The sequence below is a fragment of the Rhipicephalus microplus genome, unplaced genomic scaffold (genome assembly GCF_043290135.1).
Source record: "Rhipicephalus microplus isolate Deutch F79 unplaced genomic scaffold, USDA_Rmic scaffold_108, whole genome shotgun sequence".
Taxonomy (NCBI): domain Eukaryota; kingdom Metazoa; phylum Arthropoda; class Arachnida; order Ixodida; family Ixodidae; genus Rhipicephalus; species Rhipicephalus microplus.
In genome coordinates, this window is record NW_027464680.1 from 330,906 (window position 1) to 355,518 (window position 24,613).

General features: G+C 44.6%; 2 protein-coding genes across 9 annotated transcripts in view; both read left to right on the forward strand.

Annotated features, from left to right (window-relative positions):
• The window catches only part of LOC119175786 (polyamine-transporting ATPase 13A3-like), a 57,536-nt gene extending 53,169 nt beyond the window's left edge, over positions 1–4,367 (forward strand). For all 4 annotated transcript variants that reach the window (XM_075885286.1, XM_075885287.1, XM_075885288.1 and 1 more), the window contains 2 exons: positions 311–397; positions 1,102–4,367. In XM_075885286.1, the coding sequence (XP_075741401.1) occupies positions 311–397; positions 1,102–1,401 (387 nt within the window). In that variant the 3' untranslated portion in view covers positions 1,402–4,367. The remainder of the gene's footprint in view (positions 1–310; positions 398–1,101) is intronic.
• A 2,823-nt stretch (positions 4,368–7,190) lies between these two features.
• The window catches only part of LOC119175773 (uncharacterized), an 84,542-nt gene continuing 67,119 nt past the window's right edge, over positions 7,191–24,613 (forward strand). For 4 of the 5 annotated variants that reach the window (XM_075885280.1, XM_075885285.1, XM_075885281.1 and 1 more), the window contains exons 1-2: positions 7,191–7,332; positions 20,101–20,341. In XM_075885280.1, the coding sequence (XP_075741395.1) occupies positions 20,268–20,341 (74 nt within the window). In that variant the 5' untranslated portion in view covers positions 7,191–7,332; positions 20,101–20,267. The remainder of the gene's footprint in view (positions 7,333–20,100; positions 20,342–24,613) is intronic. The other variant, XM_075885282.1, reaches the window with a different exon arrangement.

Below are 24,613 nucleotides of genomic sequence, written 5' to 3' on the forward strand. Positions count from 1 at the left end.
TGTTCACATAGGTCAATAGGTAGTGAAAATTGGAGCAGTTCTTGCTCATTTCTCCTATCACAAAGTCTTGCCGATGCCAAGGTACTCTTTCTCCTGTAATGCCGGCACTGTGGCAGTGTAGTTTCCTAATGCAGATTTTTGCTCTTATGTGTCTGAGAATACTATGTTATGCTGTTCACATCTGAGCTGCAGTTTGAGGCACAATGGTAGTGTGGTGCTTTGCTTAGATGGTAGTGTACAGTTTAAATGTTGCTTTGCATACCATTACCAACATTGATAAGCACATCTTTCTGTCATTTTCCTCTGACAGTTTGACATGACAAACATAGATATGAAGTTCCGATTGCTCTGTGTCGCCATTGCTCTTGGCCACTTCATCATCGCTTACATCTTGGAGGTAAGCAGTCACTTTTTTTTTGCGATGTGGTGCAGCTGTAAATGCAGAGCTCTCAGATTTTATTACGACGAGCAACACTCGCAAAAAACTCGTAGTTGTATTCATATGTCTCTTACCCGTACATGCATGATGCCACTAACGAAGTGTACTGAATTGAAACAAGCACACCGTGCGTGATTGCCATTCTTGATTCTACTGTAGAGCTAGTTTGACATTTACGTTAACCTTATGTAATGGTACATAATCTGAAACAAAGTGCATAGTGATCATGTATTCATGCATGCACATACAGACACATTGCCCATTCTATTAATATCATGTTCAATGGTTAAATATTAACTTTGCTTTAAGCTGCTTTCTAAAAATCTTGCACTGAGAATTATCTAAAGCTCTGCCCAGCCACATTGTGGTTTAGGTACGTAAAACACACAGATTTAATTGTTCTTGCTTTATTTGAGCCAGTGCTGTCAGTCGACTGTGTCTGTATTGAATGTATCCAATTAAGAAGCCACAGTAAGAGGTTTTTACATTTAGGCCTTTATAATTCCTGGACTGCAATTAATTACCGTGGATATAGCCCAGTTGTTCTTCTTTCTAAAATTACCTTGTGCTTGAAATCATGTTGTAACTCCTTCCTTTCGTTTATTCATCCTCCAATCATCATATTTCTAAAGTGAATGATTGTTCTTTCTCACATTTCGCAGGACTACTTCGTGCAGGGTTTCATTTTCAAGCGGCTCCAGCTGCGATTCTTCAGCACCTCAACTCCATACAAGGAGCGACAGGAAGAACTCAAGGACCAGTCATCCATCACGAGTTGGGGCACCCGCCGAACAGCGCGGGAATGCATGCTTCAACCCAGTGCCTTACAGCTCGCGTCTCCACTGGAAGATAGCAGTGTTGGCAGCACTATCACTGCTGACACCTTCAGCAGCAAGGCATCGGCCACCAACAGGCAAAATGGGAACTGCACGGCGCCACTACCCTGTGTCACGCACATGTGACGAGCATTTCCTAAACCTGCTCACGCCAATCACTTCCTGACAAGGCGGTTTCAAGCGCTCGTCTTTCCCATCCATCGTTGCCTCTTTTCAGTGGTTACAGGCAGCAAGCGAGAAGAACCATTGCAGACAAGCGAAATAGAGTGGCTCTCATTTCGAGTGACGATTTCACTCGAGAGCATTTTGTGACTACACGTCATGGCAACTACGCTTTTCACTAAAGGATCGAGGCACTCCATTATAAGCTCGCTGAGGATTCTCGTAGCAAGAATGTGCTTTAACGTGTGATGAGTTGTGTTGTTTCAAAGAACTTGCTAATAGTTGAATTCATCTACTTTAGCACAGCCGAAGGCTGTGCAGATCGGAATCAATGGCATAGAGAATTAAACCAATTGTCGTTTGCTAGAACGGCTTCTACGGCATACTTCATGTGGTCTATTTGCACATGTTTTTACTTTTACAGACTGTGATGCTTACGATCATAATCTCGTGCAATTACTATTAAAATATTGTGAAGATACTAATAAATAAAAACACAGTGGGGCTACAGTGTCAAACCTTTGCAACATTTTTGAAACTATATTTTGGGGTTCTTGACCCTATTAGTTCTAAGTCTTTTTTCATGTTTCATTTGCGGTGTAAGTGATAACCCATGGGCATGAATTATTTGTATATGGCATTTGTTGGTGGCCACGTCACATGAAAGCACACTATAGCCCTTTATATTCTTAGGTGCGCTACACAGAATTGGCACCAATGTGCACATGGTTTTGATAATTAAATCTGTGTATCTGACGTATTAAGTATTGGAGTAGCACTACTTCAGTCACAATGCACTCAGCTTTGCAGTCAGTGGAGATCAATTTCACTGCAAGATAAAAAAGTAAACATCTTTCACTCATCACAGGCGCTTAGGATGTGCAAGTAGTTATTGTCTATCGTACTCACTATGTTTTAATGTTTCCAATGTTGGTTAAAAATGAAAACTATTTTAAAACAGTTCGCATGTTAGAAGAGTACTGATAAAAAAACTTTGCATCTCACATTATCAGTCATAATACGTAGTTAATGACCTGCATGTCATGGCTTTTGAAAACCTAATTTGCTGAACTACGTGAAACTTTAATATTTAGAGATGGTTTTGTAGCATCCATTATTGATTGATTGATATGTGGGGTTTAACGTCCCAAAATCACCACATGATTATGAGAGACGCCGTAGTGGAGTGCTCTGGAAATTTTAACCATCCAAGGTTCTTTAACGTGCACCCAAATCTGAGCACACGGGCCTACAGCATTTCCGCCTCCATCAAAGATGCAGCCTCCACAGCCAGGATTTGATTCCGCGACCTGTGGGTCAGCAGTTGAATACCTTAGCCACTAGACCACCACGGCGGGGCTTTTATAGTATTCAGATGTAGTATTGCTTTCAAGTGTGGAGAGAGATGTGGACCTTGGTTTTTTTGTAAACAAAGATGGCCATATGGGCACACAAAACAGCTATACTATTGTCATGCATGGCTTCACGTCTATGTAAGCACCGCATTGACAACTATAGCAGGTAATGCATGCAAAGAGCATGGAAGGCAGGAAAAAACTTGTGCCACAGGGGTTGCTGGCTGTTTACATAAAAACTTAGCTGATATTGCAAGACACTCTGTTTCACACTCAGTTGCATAGCATGTCCTCTAAAATTTATTTTAAATCTTCTATGCCGACATAAGCTGTTTATATTTCAGAGATGATTTGCGTGTGTTTATGCAAATCTATATCACAAGTTATTTCCCTTTCTATATGTTGTGTCAGCCCTCCTTCAGTTCTAAAACTTGAATGCTGTTGTGTTATTTTTACCTGTTCCCGATTGAAACTACAGATTTATGAAATAGTAGCTGTGAGATTTGACTGCTCATTGATCTTAGTCATCTTTTGCACTTCCACTTCAACCTGCTCATATCATCCGCTCATTCTGTTTCTTGCAAGGATCACAGTAATCCAATATTTCATCTAAATCAAACGCGTAATAGAATGAATTTTTTTTGCCTAACTGCTTTCACATACAAAAATTTTGGTGCAGCAATCGCTGGCAGTAAATCACGTTTCATTTCAGCAAAACTTTTTAACTTCCCGAGAACATGAAAGGTGGGTGTGAAAATTGGAGCATCGATAACAGAAGCTCTTTGTTATTCATGGTTCTGTGCACATATGGGTGATTCAACTACCCAATGTCATTTAAAAAAAAAGTGTTGTACATGCAGCTGGTTACAATGGCTTGTCATGTACTATCTATATTATTGTCACGTACACACAAACAGGGCCAAGCAGCAATCTTAACGCAGTTACTGTGATGTTTCATCACTGCTTCCCTGTGATCTCTTCGAAATGATGCATTTAATGGATATCAAATGTAGGCATGTTTGTTGCGGTCCGGTGAATTGGTCCACCAGCTAACACGTCAGGTCTAATTGCGTGTTCTGCACTGCAACTCTGGAGAAGCCCATGGTTAATTACCTTCGATTATTCATTTCTCTAATGCATTCCCGCATATACAATCTTCTAAGTATAATAAGGATTGCCTTTCTGAGAAGCGCATATGTGCAACATACACTGAGGTTGTCATTGAATATGGCCTTCAACTAAGCTGTTGCGTCACCACTAGTCACAAGATAATAACAAAGTCAAAGTTAGTCTTTTTCTTACAGCCATTAGAGGAAGGACGGTGTAGGAATTTGCAGTTCTGTGCAGTGTGTAGGTAGCCCAATTTTTATTATATTCTTGTACTTATAAACGATCAAGTGGGGGGAAAAAATTTCTACTGCTTCCACTTTGTAACAGGGCATTTTTCACGTTAATATCATGAAAAAATAAAAATGCTGGATGTAAGAAAAAGAAAAGAAATTACTACCATAAATGTGACATATCTGCTGTAAAATTTGCATTTATCAAAGAAAAATAAATAATGAAACTTTCTGACTTCAGTTTTCTTTTTGCGCTGCTTGTTAAAAAGTTCCAATCATTGAAGATAGATGTTTCTGAATTGATCTGTATTTTTTTACTAGAACGTCTAAGCCAAGAATTTTCCTGCATAAGGTGCATTTAGTTCACGTGGGAATCATTCATTAGGTAGTGACTACACCGTTTTCACCTGTGTTTTTTTTTTTTTTTTTTTGAGTCAGTAACTATATATATAACTGTTCCGTATCTCCAGTATGTAATTTAATTTTCAAGGCAAATCGGCTTCCTCCCTTAAAAAGTTGCTCGTCTGAAGACGTCAACTGGCAAAGTCTTCTAAAGATATATTAAGCCAGTATAACAAGGGGACTTCTATATCTCATTTAATGAGTCTTATCAAGATGGGATTTCTTGCTCAACATTGGCCCCTATGAGCATGTCGAGGAAAAGATTGAATCTTGGTCCGTAAGTCGGACTCACGAGTCATGTCCTGTAACCCGCGAGAACTGTGGTTCATCACAACTTCTAGGTGCACATATCATTCGAAATTGCGAAGCCTAGTTATCCTCTTGTCTTGATAAGAGTGTCTGTAGCAACATTGGTGGCTGTCACCTAGTGTGAGACATCTCAAATGTCCCCTTTTGACGAGTTTTGCTCTCGATTATTTTATCAATGTAGATGAACAGAATGATATGTCTCGGACAAAGCAACGAATCTAGGTACGGGAGCTTGCATTTTGGAAACATCTTCGTAAGTAAATTCTTTGACTATCCAGCAATTGTAGTATTTGATTCTGGCTAAGATTCAAGTTTACAGCTGGAATGTGATTTGTGCATGGTACAGACGTGCAGAGCAATGTGTAAAAATTTCAAGAATTTGAATGCTCGACGTTGCCAACGGTGCAACAGCGCCGTTTAGTGCAGGATGTCTCAATAACGTACGTAATGTATACATACGAGAGGTACGTTAGTAAAAAAAACTTGCAGAATGATGATCATCTTAGTGCTGACCGCATTATGAAACTGCACCCTGAAAGAGAATTAGCGCAGCTTGCACTAGGAAAGCGATGCTAAATAGATAGCAGACGGGCACCTGTAGTCCTCGCCTTTGCTGTTTTGCTAAGGTCTGAAAATTATCTTCCTTTCTTCCTATCTATTTCTTTCTCTTCTTTCTTTACTTTTTTCCAGTTTATTTATTTTCTCCCTCTTTTTCTTGCTTTTTCTGTATATTTCTCGTTCATTCCTTCCTTGCTTTCTTACTGCTTCCTTTCTCTTCATTTTATTTTTCTCATTCTTTCTGTGCTACACTTGACTTTCACCCTTCAGCCTTTCCCTCTTCCTTGCCGTCACATTTCTCTACTCCTCACGCTCTGTTCTCAATTTCCAACCCCCTTTGCTACACTATATGCTATGTGGACAGCTGAGTGGCTTAATCAGATGCTTGACTACTGATCAAGAATACGGGGGTTCAAATCCCGCCTTGTAAAGAATTTTTTTCGGTGTGAAGCGCTTTACGGTCTCGGCCTGACGGCGTGTAATGTTGTCACGATCCGTCATAAACAGGTATGCCCCACGAAAATTGGGCAAGTCCCACTACTCGCCACCGGTCCATACCACGCGTATTATGAGATAAAGGCTGATCGTTACTGCCTAAAATATTGCATTTGGCCTAGTTCGGTGTCAGAAGTTATGAAGACGCGTGCTTTGCATGTTAATTGAAAACTCTTTTTTTTGTGTTTTTTTTTTCATCTCTCTTCTTTTAAGTGCGTAGCGGTCATTGAAAGCCTAGAACAGGGTGCTCAAAACCAGCGCAAGGGGAAATAACAAGGTCTAGATAAAAATAAACTGCAGAAATATACCCAATAATTATTTAGAACAATTTACCTAAATTAACAAAGAGATCTGAAACATCATGGCCTCCGGGATAAAAAAACGCACGTTTACTATCTCAAAGGCCACAAAAACATCTGGCTCATAACAGAGTTTTGCAACAGAGGACGCCACTGCCACGACAAGCGAGTGATTGCTAAGAGAATCGCTACCTAGGTTGCATGGTATATATATGTGCGGTAATAAGCGCACGCATTTATCAACTAGGACAACAAAAATACATTAGCGCGGGATATGAAACGACGGTAGAGCCTATTCACAAGAACATTAGCGCAGAGTTAGCACGGAAGCATTAGCTCGGGATTTACGTGTACAAGAACTACATACGGCGCTACTTCATCCGTAGAATAATCAAGCGCTGGATTTTAAATTCTTCTGCTTCATTCCCAGTGACTAGACCACTTACCATAACTGTACTCACATCATATGTATCTGAGTTGGCTTGACCACGAATGCATGCATCTTCTGCACGCGAGTACTAAAATAAACTGAGCGCAGCGTCGTGGGGACCATGGGGAGGGTCCAGCTTAATAAGGACGCGTTTGCGGGTTGACCTGCGAGCGGCACAACAGTTAAACGAGCACTCAGGTTAGCACAAAAATTCAGATTCGCCGCAGAACACCTACCACCTACGATCAGACAGGCACGGGGGTTCGCTTTTCTGGACGAAATGTGGGAAAACCGCGTGGTTTCAGTTTCGGTGCGGCTCGTTGCGCGCCTCCGCCATACCGAGCGAGCGAGAAGTGGAGAAGCGCAAGAAATCAGCCGAGCCTTCGCGGCGCGTGCGGTGTCGCATCGCTTCGCCAGCGTCGACAATTAGGTGGCGACCGCAGGGGCGACCCCCGATTAACACCGATTAAGACCGCAGGCAGGGGTTGAGTGGGCTCGTACTCCGTCGCGCACACTCGCGCCGATCGTTATCGCTTTCGTAGGGCGTGACGTAGCCGTGACGTGTGTAGTTGTCACTTCGTTTTTCAACATGGCGGAGATGTTGGAAGTAAATAGAAATGTATTGGCCTCCTCTTTGTAGCCGAATCATTGATTCGGCGAAGAAGGCATGACCCCGCATCGAGGGAGTAACTGTTCGCAATATAAAGGTAAATGCATCCCTTACGTATTAATGGCGTGAAAGTCTTCCCGTCCTAGCAAGCCGTGCGGACTAATTGACCGTGGCCCGCGAGAGCGTTGTTCGCTAGGCCTAACATATTTCGAGGTGCATTGCATTTTTTAACGCCGCGCAAATGTGCGTGCGTTATAGTGCATCGTCGTTATGCATCGAGACGAACTCTGTCCTGCGCGTGCAACGTCTTGCGACGGGAGCGCTTGAATTGGTCAGCACACGGCGACAGATTTCCACGCGAACGTGAGAGCAGTAGCAATGGCTGGAAGTAATTAACGATTAGTAAGAAATAATTTGCACCGCATCGGCTGATTCAGTGCTCGATTCGCTTCCGGCACCTAGACCCCTCGAGACAACCCTGCCTCCCCTTCAACTGCAGTGAGTGTTGTGTTCGTGCGTGTGATTTTGCGCCGCTTTGCAGCCGTGCATTGCTCGCACGCTGGCGTGACTCCGAACCCGACTGCCTCGAAGACAGCAGCGGTGTTCAATCATTTCGGAATTCGCTCGCGAAGTGTTCTACTTTGGACCCGATCCACTAGCGCACATGCATTGTGAAATCATCGTCGCACACGCAGCCGTGCAGCTGCGCCACAACGCGCCGTGCAAAGAGATTGGCCGTAGAAAGATGAGCTTCGACGTTCCCGATGTGGGCGGCCTCGAAAGCAAATCGGCGCTTCTGCATCGGGGTAGTTCGCACCGAGTTTGTATGAAATGAATCTTGTCAAAAGCGGGCGCTTTTTTTTTTTTCTCACCTTCGTGCCAACTTGGCACGCGCGCGTTGTGGATGTTTTTATTGGCACGATTAGTATCTGCTTTCCGATTCGTCCGCGCGTTGTAATGTTGAGACGAATTGAACGGCGGCCGCGGTGCCGGGAGGGTTCTCTCTACGCTGGCGATTAAAACTCAGCGGGAGGTGAGAAAAAGAGTCGTGACTGTCGCTTCCTTTCGAAGAGTGTGTGTGTCTTGCGCGGGTGCTAGATTCCTCGTCGGGAAACGTTTCGCACGGCTCGCGCGTTTCTCGAGAATGCGGTGAAGAACGAGTTCTTTCGTCGTCGTCGACTAGCAGTTAGTTGCGGCGAGCCTTGACCTTTATTTTTTGCGGGCCGAACAGGACAGCGGTGCGAGGAGACCGCATTTTTCTCTTCTTTATTTGCGGGACGTTAGAGGAAGTAGCGCCGAACGGTTGGCGGCAAAGAAGGCCGCGAAAAATGAGCGAGAACAGAAGACGACGTGCGTGTGTGTGTGTACGACTCGCGTCAGGGAATCCGACGAAGCGCGGCCAGCATGGGGGAGGAATGGATAGGGCGTTTCGTGGTGACGTCTTGCATTTCCGCTTCGGGCTTCGATGGCTTTTCGGTCGCCGTCGTTATTGCGTCGCTGCGCGTCAGTTTCGCCCCCACTCTTTTTTTGTTTGTTTGTTTGCTGTGCCGTCGAAACAGCGTCGACAAATATACAGCCGCGATCGCGCAGCTCTCCCGTTGCCAAAAAGTGGAGCCGAACGAGACTTGAAACCGCTTTCCTCTATCGAGCGAGCGTCAACACGTTTCGCTGTTTGTTCTGAAATACGCCGAGTCGAAAAAAAAAAAAGGGGGGGGGGGGGGGGGAAGGCGAGGCAAACGACGCGACGAGGCGCTAAAAGAGGAGCTAGCTCTTCGCTGGCAATCGCGTCGAGGCGGAGCGGTTTCTCACCTCACCCCCCCCCCCCCCGCTCATCCCTGCCTTCCCTGCACACACACACACACACACACACATTTCTTAAGAAAAAAAAAAAGACATCGGCTAACAAATTTCTGCTTCGTGTTCCGGGGAGTGTTTTGACTGCCTGCGGCGAGTTGTCGACTACCGCGCCGCCGTTTCATGACCCGCCTAGAGGTTTCTTTCTTTCCGTTTACGCGCCACCTTTTATTTGTGAGACGAGTCAAACGACAACATACTTAAAGGTCTCGCCGTTCCCTACGTGTAAGGAATGCCGTACACATCTCGCGTCTCCATCTGTTATTATTTTTTTTTCTAACACTTCACTGACGCTCGTATTTGTATCACACGCGCGCACTTCCAGGGATCCTTCGGGGAGAAAAGGAGGTAGATATATCAGTGGTGCCGTTGCGAGCAGCGAAACAGGGGCATGCAAGAAAATACGAAGAAAGGGTTTCACGAAATGGCCTTTTGTATGCACCTCACTCACTCGTGTCCGCGCGCACGCGCAGCTGGCTTTCCATGCCATTGTTATTGGGCGCGCGCGGGGGCGTTTTGTTTCCCGTCCGCTGTTTGTTTCTTTGCCCCCGTCGGTTTTCCTTCCCGTCTTTCAGGGCGGCGAGAATCCGCAATCATTACTTCGCGGTCTTTGTGGAGGGAACAGAAATGGGGGGGGGGGGAAATACTGCGCTAATGTTTTTCTTTTTTGTGGGCCTAGGTGTAGTTCGAAATCCTATGCGTGGTGCAGCTGCACTACAGCGAAAACCTTGGGACGAGCAACACGATTCCCTAGGCAATCGCGCACTTGACACCGCCTCGGCTATTGCGAGCTTGCCGAGGCGGTGACGCCCTCTTTCGTGGCTCTGGTATCAACTAGATGTTTTTTTTTTTTTTTCAGAAGCGTTTCTGGCGATTTCAGATGAATTAATTGAAATTAAATTCTTGCGTTATTTCTGTAGTCTTTATTATCTTAGACCTTATTAGCATACCTTGCACTGGTTTTGATTCATTGATATGTGGGGTTTAGTGTCCCAAAGTCACCATATTATCATAAAAGGCCGAGCCGTAGTGGAGGGCTCCGGAAGTTTCGACCACCTGGGGTTCTTTAACGTGCACCCAAATCTGAGCACACAAGCCTACAGCATTTTCTCCTCCATCGAAAATGCAGCCACTATAGCTGGGATTCAATCCCGCGACCTGTGGGTCAGCAGCCGAGTACCTTAGCCACTAGACCACCATGACGGGGCTTTGGTTTTGAGTTTTGCTAGCCTTGTATTAACCAGTGAGTGTCTATGCGACATGAGACTTTAGATAGACGACAATTCGGGTCCCTAAAGTGCTCCACACTGAAAAAAAAAACAAAAAAAACAGAGCCGTGCAGCAAGTGCACTTTTTTTTCATGTGGTCACCTGAACGAACACTTTGTGCGGGTGGGGTGATGGCAAGGTGGTGGTTGTAGTAATTGGTATCTTTTTGAATTTTTCGAGTTCTTCGTTGTCCAGGAGATGGAAAGCTGATTTGGAAGTCATCAATTTGGTGTATATGTCAGCGAAGGCTCCCTGGACGCTACAGTAGTTATTCCCAAACTGATATGTGCGACTACCCCCCAGAATGCTCTGCTGAGGCTGTAGCATCAGCTTTTGAACTCCATGCAACCTTGTGATAGGAGGTGATCTTTGTGGAAAAAATCTAAACCGTGATACAAGATGTGGGAGGAGCATTTGAGCCTGGCAAATCCTTCGATGATGTATGGAATTGGACGCGATTTAATCATCGCTGATTCTTCTCCAACTAGTGTGCTCGGAGGCGAATTTCGAAAATGTACAGCCCAGTCTTGACCCAAGCCAGAGAGAATGGCTAAATATGCTGCCGGCCCACCTGAGCAATCTCAGGCTGAAGAAGAAACATACAAGCACTTCTTTTTGCAGAAAACGAGCGAGGTGCAGAGGCAATGCACGTGCCACCTCAGCTGACTTCACACTGACAATGAAAGCTGTGGGAATCGCTTGACTAAAACTTCATCTGGTCTCTTGAGTCCTCAGACCTGCAGTATGGTTTTCTAAGGAAGACTAGCTGATGGTGTTCAGAGCGCTCAATTTCAACAAGCCGAATGTGGCATGCATCACCAGAAGGCTGCTTGATAACGACTGCCCGAATTTACCATAAAGAAGCCTGAATAATCGGAAGTTACCTCCAAGTGATAACAAAACAATTCTGCTCATATGAATGTGTGAAACAGCTGTCGTAGCAGTTGCATTCCGCTGACAAGAATAGGTCATTGATTTGTTTCTCTGCTGCACTGAGATGGCAACTGAACTTTGCTTTGTTTGTGCATTGTTGGGCGTACCTTGCTTTTTACGCTCGACTGCAAGGTTGTTCTTGAAACCTGCTACAGCGTCTACAATAACCTGCGAGTTCTCCTTGAATGTGAACCATCGTATGTCAGTAAAGTGACAGGAGTGTTGCATCTGCTAATGGCCTGTACAGCAAACACAGCGGTTAAGGTTTCACAGGAAAGTTTTGAGGCAGTTGTCTCCTCATAGCAAGACACCTCGGTACTGTGCTGACAAAAACCGGGTGACAGTTTGTTGTGACCTTCTGTTCATTCAGCAGACACGGAGACTCCACTCGTACTACGTTACATTGCTTTCGTACTACTTTACATTGGTTGGTCTTGCTTCTGCCTCCGAAGTCATTATTCGTTGTGTGCTGACTAGCTTATATGCAAGGTTGTTCTAGGGTACAACTTTCATTTGGTTGGCCTCCATGGCCATACGATGACATGTAGTTTGGGTCTTGGAGCAGTATCAGTACATTTTTATTTGTGATGCTGCTCCCACAACAGTTCTGCATCCTCTCCCATAGCAGAATGTAACTGGTGCAACCATCAATTTTATACAATGCGTCCGCCATGGTGGGGCAGTGGCTACGATGCTCGGCTGCTCACCTGAAGGTTGGGGGTTTGATCCTGGCCTCGGTGGTTGTACTTCGATTTAGGTGAAATTTTAGAGGCCCATGTATTGTGTGATATCAGTGCACTTTTAAGAACACCAGGTGGTTGAAATTTATGTAACCCTTCACTAAGGCATCTCTCATAATCAAATCTTGGTTTCGGGATGTCAAACCTCAGGTATTATTATTAATTTTATACAAATAGCCCAACTTCTCATTGAAAGCAGTCAGTGCTTTAGAGCAAAGAGACAACTTGCTTTAGATTCCATAAAAATTTGCAAGAAAGAAGTTCTTTCTTGTATGGTTGTATATTTGTGATGTGGGGGAGACAATCAGAAAAAGTTTCTTGCTGGCCAATGTTGGAACTACTACTCTGCGCCACCTCTCGCTTTCCTGTCTGTTTTTTAACTTATTCAAAAATTTGGTGCACTGCAGTAGTGAACAGTTACTGCTGTCGGCATTGTCGGTGTAAATAGGAGGCACTCGCATCCGCTTTGGAAATCGTGGTACTCTGTTATCAAGAAATATGTGTTCTAGAACGACGCACATATATGTGCTACATCCTGGCCGCTTATTTTGTTGCCAAAAGGTTACATTTGCCGATTGACTGTTTTGGCAATGTCTCATAAGGAACCATGTTCTGCCTCTTGAGATACTGTGAAACACCAATGTATTTCACAATATCTTACGAGGCAGGACGTGGTTTATTATGCGACAGCTTCATCCATTACATATGTGTATTTCTAATTTGTCTGTTTTTATGTTGGCATTGCTCACAGAATAAAAAAGGAGGGGGAAACCTACAAAAGTACCAGAGCATCTACAATATTGGGGGCAGCAAGATATTAAACGTATGTGTGAGACACATATCCAACTGGCTTTTATTCGTTGGATGGCATACTGCATTGTTATACCTCTGACAGCACAAAGAACACTGTGTAGACTACAGACAGAAACCCGTCTTTCTTGTCAGGAAAAATGAGGGGTGCTTGTACACAAATCGCTAAGTCTTTAAAGTCAACCTCGATAATCTGTTATAGTAATGTGTGAGGCCTCAACACAGCATTCATCGAACTTGGGAAGCAGCTGCATCGAGGACAGTGATGAGTCAAATTGCCTTCTTTGTATTTTTCTACACCATACTTTCGTTTAGGTAGCCTATTATTCAGGCACTCACTAGTTTGACTTGCAAATACTTTAATATGGCACAAAGGCATGGGTTTTCCAATGCTTAGCAGGCATTACTAAGCTCCAGTTATAAAATAATATGTAGTTGAGGCTGCAAAAATAAAGACTGCTACGCTTTGTTACCAGTCTCTATTACTTTATAAGTTGCTATAAACGGTGATACAAACGTTGACAGGTCTGTGGTCCTTTCTATTCAGCCCGGGGGGTAACCTGGGAGCCGCGTGAGTGCTTCGTATAATTACTTCGTAAGCGGAAAAGTGACCAGTGTGAACACCTGCTCAAGCATTTGGTCGGAGAAGGGTAATTGAGCGAGGAGATGGAGTTGTGCAAATAGTTCCGCCTCTTGTATCATTTTTCACAGGGCCGGACTTTTCTTATCTGGCTGTCTAAACATTAACGGCTGTGTGCTCTGGATGGGAGCTTCTAGCTAGTGTGTGGAACAAAGCGGCACCTTTCTTTCGTCTTCTTTCTCTCTCGGATCCCTTATCAGTTAGCCTTGTCAGAGCCACTCTGTTAGTATGCACGTGAAGTGCGCGTCTCTTGTTGGCAAAAGCGGTGATCCTTCAAAGAGGGCAACCTTTTGCGTTGACATATCAGTCGAGTGGAGCAGCTGGCAAGCTTAACAAGCCTCGTTGAGAGTGCCACAAGTGGGTGGAGTGGCAAATTGCTTTTGATTTTATGCACGTTTGCACATACATTTTATAGCTTAATAGATGTGCATCATCGTTCACAGCTGGACAAGAAAAAGAAAACCAAGAAAAGTTAAGGTTGAGGCAAGTTTTATTTTTAACATTTCCACTGCTTTTTTTTTTTTTGAGCAAAGGCGCAGTTGCAGTGCAATACGCAAAGGCATACGAAAGAAGAAAAAAGAACGAGTCAGAAGGCTTTCCTGTATGTCTGGTTCATTGTTTGCTGTTTTTTTTTAATGCTCAGCAATAGGCATCAGTTACTGAATTCACATTGTCATCGTGTGCTAAACGAATCTGATGTGGCAACTAATTACTATACTAGCATGTTTCTAGTTCTCTTTGTAATTGAAAGCTCAGACAATGATTACATTTTTCCTGTGACCGCACTACATGTACGCTTCTTTCTTTGGCCTGCATGATGCTTTAGACAGATGTGTACTGAAAGAAAACAAATAGTCTGTAGTTCTTTCAAACCTAATTATTGCTGCATTAAAAACTGCTGCGCTCACCAGCTGTGAGATCATTGCACGCTGCCTGATATGAACAGTGGGAATTGCAAACAGCTACGCTTTTACACAAGCGCAAGAGAATGTTGGAGGACAGAGGTTTCAAACAAAACTGGGATGCATAACCCTCACCCTTTCTCTGTCTCCATAAAAGGTGTATGACTAATACTAATCAGCGTTAATGTTTCTATTTCCTGACGTGTCTTCCAGTTATAGTTTCTCCAATTTCAGCTTTCCTCTTTCGGTTTCATTTGTTCCTTATTGCCTGCTCGTCTGATTTCTCCAATTTCTGATTTTTGTTAGGAGGCCAGAACAATGCGTTGAAAGCTTGGGACACGCAGATTGCTAACGAAAATGCACCCTCTTTTTCTGCGTGCGTGATCGAGCTCCATTTGTTTTCTCTTTCTCTCTCAATTGGCTCAAGGGCCATTCTGGCATTTTAATTGTACGTGTCGGCCCAACTGTTTAGAGAAGCTCGTGTTGAAGGCTCGCCTAAGTCACATCTGTATCTGCCCGTGTCCCCGTGCATCTGGGTGAAACCAGCCATTGTCCCACCGCCTGACGTGCATCGATGCTAGTATCTGTGCCGCCGCCGCCGGCAGTTATTGTCGCATTGTGATGCCGCACACCCATCAATCATGGACAGAGCACTGAAGAATTGCCGCGGGGAGGAAGAGCCGTGGCGGATCTACGCGCCACGACAGCTGCTGCTTTGCTGCCCATGGCAGCAAAGCGCTAAGCGTGGCTAAAGATGGATGCAGCTTGGTTGCCTCGCCTGATTTTTTTGTGAAGCTGCGTTGTTTGTCCAATTTCTTGCTCACGGACACTCCCTCGGTGAGTGTGCAGTGCTGTCCCCGCTGTTGGAAAGTGGGCATTGTGTGTGTTTCTGCAATGCTGCCTTTAGGGCTGATTTCATGGTGATTGCAAACCAACTACAACTAATGAATGTGTAGAAAGCATGAGCTCACAATCATTAGATATCAACGAAAAGTTGAATAGTGATGTGTACAACTAATAAATGTGTAGAAAGCATGAGCTCACAATCATTAGATATTAACGAAAAGTTGAATAGTTGTATGTGTGTTTGTCTCCTCATTTTCAAAGCTGTTTGTGAATTTAGACTCACCTGCCATTGTAGTTTAGCAGTTATGGTGTGGCATTGCTAATCTTGGGGTTGGGAGTTCGATTCCTGTCCATCGCAGCCGCACTTCCATATGCGTGAGATGCAAAGATGCCCATGTACTTAGGTGCACATTGAAGAGACACTAAAGATAAACATTACATCAATTTAGACATAAATTAATGTTGAGGAAGTAATGGCCATAGTTCGTTGTTTGATTTTCGTGCTGTAACTTCAAAAGCTTTTACATCAGTGTGACGTCATGAACTTGTCTTTCTGGTGTATTTTGGTAACATTGGTTCAATGAAATTTTCCTAAAGGCTAACTGCAATGAAGTTGTGCACACCTCAAAAAGCCGATTTATAGGCAGTCTAGCTCGGGACAATGCTGCTTGCTAAAATTCACCTTCGCAATGCAAGTCGTATTTAAGGAAAACACTCGCCAGCAATGCAACTAGAAAAGACACCATTACAGCTGGCCAGAAGTGACTTACAGAGCAGCTCGACAGACCGACCGATATAGGTGAATCGTCTGCTTTGCTTTCTGAAGTATGCGCTTCGCGGCTGTGCCCCAGAGTATTTTCTTTAAATATGAACAAATAAAAGAAACAGTGTAAACATGAACCATGAAGGATGCATCATCGCGAAAGCTCGTTAAAGTGCATATCTAAATAGCGGTTGCTGGCTTCTCGCCTACCGTCTTGTCCTGCTGTCTTGGTAAAGTCGCTCGTTCACAATGAATGATGCCGCGTGCTTACGCTTCGAATATTCTCGCTTCGTTGATAGGCTACGGATGATAAGACGGCGTTGTTTTCAATACCAATGCTTGGTTTGACGCACTCCCATGTCTACCAAAAGCGTCTCTGCATTTCACTTGTCTCACTGCGCCCGAAAATTTACACTAAGCCTATTGTAGCACAATCCGTTTTCTTATATGTAATACATTTATGGGCTTAAATTGCTTTGAACTGAGCACGATCACATTTTTGTCAAACTTGCTGCTTTGACTGCTTGGAACTAGAAGCGAACCTGTCAGCTTTTGGTGCTTTGATTACACGATCATAGATGGCCCAGCTAGTCTAGCACTTCGCGGGGCATCGTTTTACTAGTTTTTTGTCTTTCAAATAGCGTTATGCTGTAATTTAGTGAACGTAACGAGCTAACACAGGCATTTTACGCTGTACTAAAGCTGTCTAGTATGAATACATGTTATCGCCTGTGTGTCTCCAAACTCCAGTCGGGGCTTCTCGCTGTTGTTTGCAGTGGCTGAATGTTGAAGGCAATGCGTCAGGATTCAACATTCTTCTCGGTTTTGACAGTATTTGGCCGGAGAGACACCGGTCGTGTTTATATTCATGATCTGTGAAGTGCACTGCATAAAGCACCACGCCCTTCAATACATCCCATTCCTTTTGCTTCACTCTGATAACCCGCAGCTTTTGCAGCTTCATGTTTTTCGAAAAAGCGTGACAGCTGGTTCCCAGCAGTAACGTATGCTCCAGCAGCCTATGGCCCTGCATTTCGCTCTACAAAACCATTAAATCCTTTGAATTGTACACTCTTTAGAGGCATGTCTTGCAGAAAAGGAACGGATGCGGCTGCAGGCAGGTCTGCTCATGAGCGGTGGTGAGCTGTCATTGACGTCATTTCTGTTTGTGCCCGATTTGTCTTGGCACACCGCTAGAGCTCAGCATCGTCTGCTAGCTGACAATTGGAGCACTCATTATAAAAGAAATGCATGATTGCAAGCTTTCTCATTCTCATTATAATTGTTTATCCAACATTACTACGCATTCTGTGCCAATTCCGCCTAGGTAAAATTTTGTTGCAGTTGGCCTTTAAGCTTTCTAGGTTAAGAGTTTGGGGTCCTTACAACACAATGTAAATGATTTCTACCCACAAATATTACATGGGGTCTAGAAGGTTCAGTCAGAATATGATGTCATGGTTAGCCAGTGCACAACTTCTAGAAGGTGTCATGACTTGTAGACTTTTAGATGCGGAAGCATCTTATACTCGCGCCTTGTAGTGCGCCGTCCGCACCGCTTCTCAAACATTCGACAGCTGACGCGCGCGCATGCGCCGTCGCGCTGTCGCCCACTCTTCCACCATCTGTGCATCCCTTCCTCCTCTACACACCGCGCGCGCTTCACTCCTCCACCATCTGTGCACCCTTCCTCCTCTACACACCGCGTTCGACATCTACAATTCTCCTGATTCTCCAGTGGACGCGCATGTGGCGTCGCGCTTCGAGAACATTCAACAGCTGACAGTGCATGCGCCGTCGAGCTGTATTTATACTCAAGGTCGGCGCTCGCTCGCTCAGTTGCCGCTCGTCGGTTGGTTTGTACGGCGCGTCGACGTCCAAGGTCGCGGTGAAATGAATTCCAACGAATCCACAAACACAATGATCGACGTCCCTTCGACCAGCGTCGCCCTTTCGCATACGTGTGTACGTGTTCACTCATTTAACACCCCCTCCTACAACCACGTTAACCAATTTAGCCATCGACCCAAGTAAGTCGCAATTTAACACCCCATTTCACAACCACGTTAACCAATTTAGCCATCGACCCAAGTAAGTCGCACTTTAACACCCCGTTAACCAATTATATGCTCCGCATCCTCCTCAGTGTTCCCCCGAGGGAAGCTGCGGGCAATTTTTTATACAGCAAAAGGTGTAATGAGATCAGAACGCAGGTTAGGCGCGACACGACAGTTGTCTGCCTTCCCTGCCGGTGTCCGTAACCAGTATCGAATAGAAAAAAAAAAAACTCGGTACATAAAAAACACTAATGACACAATGGGATTCGAACCTGGGTCCGCTGCGTGCCAGCACAGTATTCTACCACTGAGCAACACTTTTTTTTTCTTTATTACCTTCTTGACTACAGGTCAAGTTAATCTGACAATCACTAATCACTATCACACGTGTTTCATGCGTGATAACGCTTCGAACAAAGATATTACATCAACACAGTCGGTAGTCGCACTTTTGTAACAGCTTCCATGAAGCACTCATTAACAGATGGAACTCTCACATCACAGTGTCTGTACGATAGCATACTACGCCAAACCGAATGAAGACCAAGCAAAAATATAACATCCAAATTTTGCACAGAACTATCACAAGGCAAAAAACGAATTCCATATGGAGTAAGTGGTAAATCTTTTTTTGAAGTCCTCTGTAAAATGTCCCCAAAAAAAAAATAGCATTCTTACAATCAATAAACACATGTTCAATGGTCTCAGGTTTGTTACACAGGAGACAGCTGCTTCCCCATGGTACATACATCCCTCTCTCTTCAAGCCACGTTTTTACTGGCAAGGTTTCGTATGAAGTTTAAAAAAGAAGGTTTTCACATTGGGTGGTATACTCATATTTTTCACGTCATGACCATATGATTTTTCATACTTTGAACGGTACAGGGGCACAGGAAAAACATTCTGTATTAAGTCTTTCATAAGGTGCTTTCTTTTCACAATAGTTAGGTAATCTATCGAAAACCTTGCCCTTAGGAAACGATATGATAACACAACTTCGCGCAAGAACGGTGACAAGGTGTGTCGTTCTCCCCTGTCTGAAGATACAAAGAAGTCAGGCATGGGGTGTAAGAGCGATGTTTGAAATAAGGAACATAAAAAAGAGTCTCTCTGGTCTCTAATGAGCAGGAAACGTGATATTACTTGGTTAAGAAACAGATGACACAAAGACAGCCCTCCTTGCTTAACAAGCCGAAACAAGTTTGTTCTAGATGTTCGCTCCCATGTAGAGCTCCAGTAAAATTCACAGGATATTTACCACTGAGCAACACCAGTGCTTAGAATTCTTTTATAAACTGGCCTTAGGCAGGCTTGATTTCGGCTTCCCTATTTAAGTATGCGAGTTATAGAGCCCTACTTAATGCTTATACTGCTGTATGTACAAATTATTTTTAGGTTTGATCTGAAGTTATATCCTGCACACTTGCAGTACAAAAATACTTAGAATGACAGCACGTTGAGCCAGTTGGTAGGGCTTCACCCTAGAATGATGGCTGAAAAAATCTTTTACTGCCAAACTACGACTTTTCAGTTTATAGTCTTCATTTTGTTGTCTCCTTTTGTTTGTTTTACGGTGTGCATGCTTGGACGCCTTGCTTTCATTTACAAAAGTACGTATTCACCAAGTTTTGGGCACATGTGTAACAGATAGTCGTTGTAATCAGCACTAATGTGCTGTCATTTAATTACAATCTTTGGAAGGCTTTGTGTTGCTGTAGGACAGTTGATGCCCGCCAAACGAGCAGGGACATTATGCCATTAGAATGGCTTGTTAGCTTTGTCAATAAGATCACAAATGTGCTTCTTGGCAGGTCGTCACGCAGCTTACTTGTTGAAACCTTCGTCACGGTGTAGCTACTGCTTTCATAATTTATTTTGTTTGTCTTATCTGTTATCCTGTCCCCCTTCTCCCTTTCATTCTTGCATTTTTCCTTGCAGTGTTTTTTTTCTTTTTTGTCCCCTTATCTTGGATGTATTGGCTTATACTGGCAGCCTGTGGTTGTATTTGCGCTTGCAGCAGTTGGCTCGACAGTGTGTCTGGTTGCCTTCCAGGGAGGGGGGTGGCTAGAAGAAGCAGCAGCGGTGGGTGATCCCCGCAGTGGGAAGGAGGCAGCGTGGCGGGGGAAGGCCCCGAGCGGCCGTCCGGGGGCGAGATCCGGGTTGGGCCCGGGCACCAGGCACGGCTGCCCGAACTGCGGCCCGCCTACGAGCCCCCCGGCATGCCCCGCGAGGAGCTGCGCTGGACGCCCGGGGTTCCCGACTGCGACCTCATGATGTACCTCAGGGCCGCCAGGTCAGAGCTTTTTTTCGTTCAGGACAACCGGGATCGGTTTCATCGCATTCAGAATGCACATGCAGTGTGACGCTGCGAGCAGTAATTTGCGCTCTCCTGCTTTTGTTGGGCATGCTGTGGTATGTGAGCTCAAGCGAATTTTTGGAGTGTGATGAAAAAAAAAAATGAAACAGAACAAGCAAGCCGCAGAGTTCATTGTAGCCATGGAACTCGAGCTTGTGCCAGCTTGGTTTTAGAGCGCAGCTAATAGGCGCTCATACCAGCATTGAGCGGCATTGCCGTCATCGTCGGTGACGTAACCGATAGACATGAAAAAGTAAAATGGGAACAACATGCCCAGGACGGAATGGAATTTGAGCACTGGCCCTCTGTGTGGCAGCTGAGTGTTCTATCACAGAGCTACGCTGGTGCTTGAAACTCGTTAAAAAAAAAAAAACGCCCTATACAGACGTCATGCCGGACTGTGTTTACCGATGTGATATAGCGTGGCAGGAGAGCAAAATAACAACCTGGCATAACACAACGCTAGTTGCGCTAGTTGTCATCAGCCACACGTAGCATCAACACGTATACCTTACACTTGTGTGAGTACCCTGCTTCTCCACAGAAAGATGAATAATGGTGTATGGGCGGCGTCCTGCATCCCAAAAAATATGATTGATGCATGTTGTAGTCAATACCTTTGGAGAGCCAAAACTTCAAGCACAGTGGGCATTGCCCCAACACGAAGTTGTGCTGAGAATTCGCATTAAGCAGCGCCGTAATCTTCGATAATTGTTTTGTGCTGCTTGATGCTCGCTGTTCCTATCAATCGTGCCACATCCGGTAGAGGGGATACACTGGCATCCAATGCCTCGAAGCAGATATGACAAAATTTATGTACAGGGTTGCCACTATATAACGTGGACCGCTCATTGGTATTTAAGACATCGGAGAAGCTTATATAATAGTACATAATTTGAAAAATTATTGCTGTGTTTATTGACACCGCGATTACGCATCTTAAGACTATCATTTCACTCGCGAAGTAGAAGAAACACCCTAGTTTTATAGGCTTGAGTACTAATGAGGTGATCACTTCAGATGTGGTCAACCCTGTTCACGAAAATGGCAAAGGCAAGGAAAGGTGAGTTTAAAGGCCAACTCCGGCACTTTTTTGACCATGTAAAGGTTATAGTGTTTCTACGTTCCTGAGACACTTGTCACGAACCCAATAGCTGGAATGCTCAGAAAATTTGAAAATAATTTTTAATAAGCAAAAATATGAAATACCGAAACCAAACCGGGCGCGTCCCTGCCTGCATGTGACGTGCTACAGTATAGAGCGCTTATAATGCAAGTCTTGAATATCCGCACTATAAGCGGTACTGCACTATAAATCAAAACAACTTTTAAGGACTGCACTTGTGCAAAACGTTGTTGAACATGCAGCTTCGTGTGTCCCAAAATCGAAACGTGCAATGCGTGCTTGCTAACATTTAAATTTGTGAATGTTAAAAAAATTTAACGTCCAAAGACGCGCGTTGCCAATGAAATGAACGCGAAAGGGTTAGGGGAGGGGGGTGTCTAACAAATAAAAGCACCATCGCGGAAATTCGCCGACTCGATTATGCGTATTGCATAGAAACTATGTAGAATCACGTCCAGAATTTGATGCGTTGAAAGACTCCAACCATTCGGTTTTATGGGTGCCCACCCGATTTAAGACATCGCAATTGAATCGTGAACCACTATTTGAGCGCTGCAGGTGCCACCCTTGTTTTCATTAACGATATGCATCCCTTCCCGTCAAGTGCGGCCTCCGCAAAGAGTTTCGTTGATTAGGTACCAAACCGCAACTTAGATTTATGCTACCGTTGCCAATCAGAGCGCAACCAACACCGATTAGCCCTAGCTTGCCGTTTGGTATGTTGTCGCAAAAAGTTGGTCCAAAACATGAAGATTTGGCGTCAAAACGATCGCACTACAGTCAAACCCCGCTACAACGAAACTGACGGGGCGCGGAAAAATTTTCGTTGAAGCGAAAGTTTCGTCGTAAAATAAAAAAAATATAGCTGTTCTGAGCTAGCAAAACAAAAGGACATTTATTTTCAAAATTAAAAAAATGTCCGCTGCTTTCTATTCTTTCCCAGAAGCGTCGCAACGTGATTCTCACCCATGCATAGCGAGGCCATGGTGAAAAGCACGCTAAACGAACGCCTAACACCGCTTTTGTGAACGAACCAAAGAGTGGCATTAACACGTTAACACCAGCAGCTGTCCGCCGTCAAAAGTATCCGACAACGCCGAGATGGAGGCAGGGTATCGTGGAGCGGCAACTTTGCATTATTTTATGCAATTCTTATCATCCATCACTCGCGGCTAGCTGATTTTGTTGAGAATGCGGGCGAACAGCCGCTCTGATTAGTTACTGCACTGGCCAAGCTCGAACATAATGATAAGCAGCGGAATCGGAAAAGGCATCATGCCGCGGTTGCACCCAGCAGCTGGGAGAATGAAACCACGAACTCGGCGACTGGGCTTCAGCTTCGGATCGTCTGCGGCTCAAGAGCAAGCCAGTAGCAAAACAAAATCATGGTAGCCTCATTGCCATCGCTATCGAGCAATGGCGCCAATGCTTGCTGAACAGCGGCAGTTTATAGTGATGCCAATGCTTGTTTTAGGCTTCGTTGACGCATTTTTAGGCTCTGAAAATGCATAGAAATGTTAAAAATTGGGTTTACTGCATATAAATAAGTATCTGAGCCTGGAATTGCATTGTAACATTTCGTTGAAGCGGGACGATCGAAGAAAAAGTGTTGTGGCGAAAATATTTATGCATTGACTCCTATGTACTGCTGACGGGGTATCGTGAATTTTTCGTCGTAGCGGAGTTCGACTGTAGCAGTGAACCAAGAACAGTGTGCATGATCGAAGTTCGCATTCATGACCGGCAGATCAGCAACGGAAACTCGCCAAGCTTACATATGACAGCGCACTGGCAGCAAAAGTGAAAGCTCGCGTTATAAAACCATAAAGGGTTTTCAATTCACAAACAAGGAAGCAAACGCGATATTTGTTGCAAGTTCTATACCGACGTCTTTCCCGACAAGAAACTGCATGCAGTTGATAAGAATGGTATCGCACATGCCACGATGAGCGGTGCGCTGCCGAAGCCACGGTAACGATGTAGTACGCTGTAGCCGCGCCGGTGCAAAGGCTTATCGGTCACCGAGGCAACTGTCCTCCTCCCTTACTCGTCAAGCCCATGCAGTGTCCCGCGGTATTTTTTTTTTATTTTTGCTTCCCTCTGCCCTTCATTAATTCACTCAGTGTCCCCTCCTCCTCCGTAACAATCTCTTCGTTCGCTCCCCAGCGGCACGCTCGCTACTGCATTTTTCACCAACAATTTCCAGCAGCCGCATTATTACCGGTCTTTCATCTTGGGGGACTGCAAAATAAGCGGTATGCGTATACATGGGGTTCTATAGGAGGGTAAACGAGAGTAGAAAAAGACCGCATTGTAAGCGGTTCTGCACTATAAGCGGTTACATTATAAGTGGTGTACACTGTATTTGGTTAGAGCCGGAGGCCGTATACTGGTCCTGCTGGCACGGAGTATAAAAACTGTGAAAGCCGGACCAGCGAAGCACTGGCCAAACACCACAGAGGGAGTCAGAAAGCATTCCCGTGCCATACCCATAGCCAAACACGGCCACCGTCACCTTGTGGAAAGCATAATAAACACTGTAGCGGCCAAAATAGTGATGCCATCGGCTGCGTCACTTCCGTTGACATGGCAAACATGCCTTCACACAGGCAGTGTTGCCAATAATTCTGGCAAGCGAGGTGAGCTTTTCGAGGCTATCTTTAAAATTAACTTGCAAACAATCAGTGTATCACTCAAGCCTGTAATTTGGCATAAATGACTGAAATGTGCAAAGGAACATACCCAGTGAATTCCATTGCGATTCATTCACCTAGAAAAATCGCCGGAGTTGGCCTTTAAATTGCAAGAATAGCAAGAACTGCAAGAATAGCAAGCTCCTTGACGTAGCTCTACGCCTTTCAGTTCACCAAGGATTACAGTAGACTCTCCGTAAACAGAAATCTGTTAAACGGAACTACTGCTTAAACGAAAATATTGCCCCTGCAATGCTTGGTTTCGGGCTTGTATTCTGCATTCATGTTCATCTCTCACTAAACAGAACTCCTGTTAAATGAAACATATTTTCCCGGTCCCTTCAGGTTCCATTTACTGAGAGTCTACTGTACTTCTGTGGTGCATTTTGT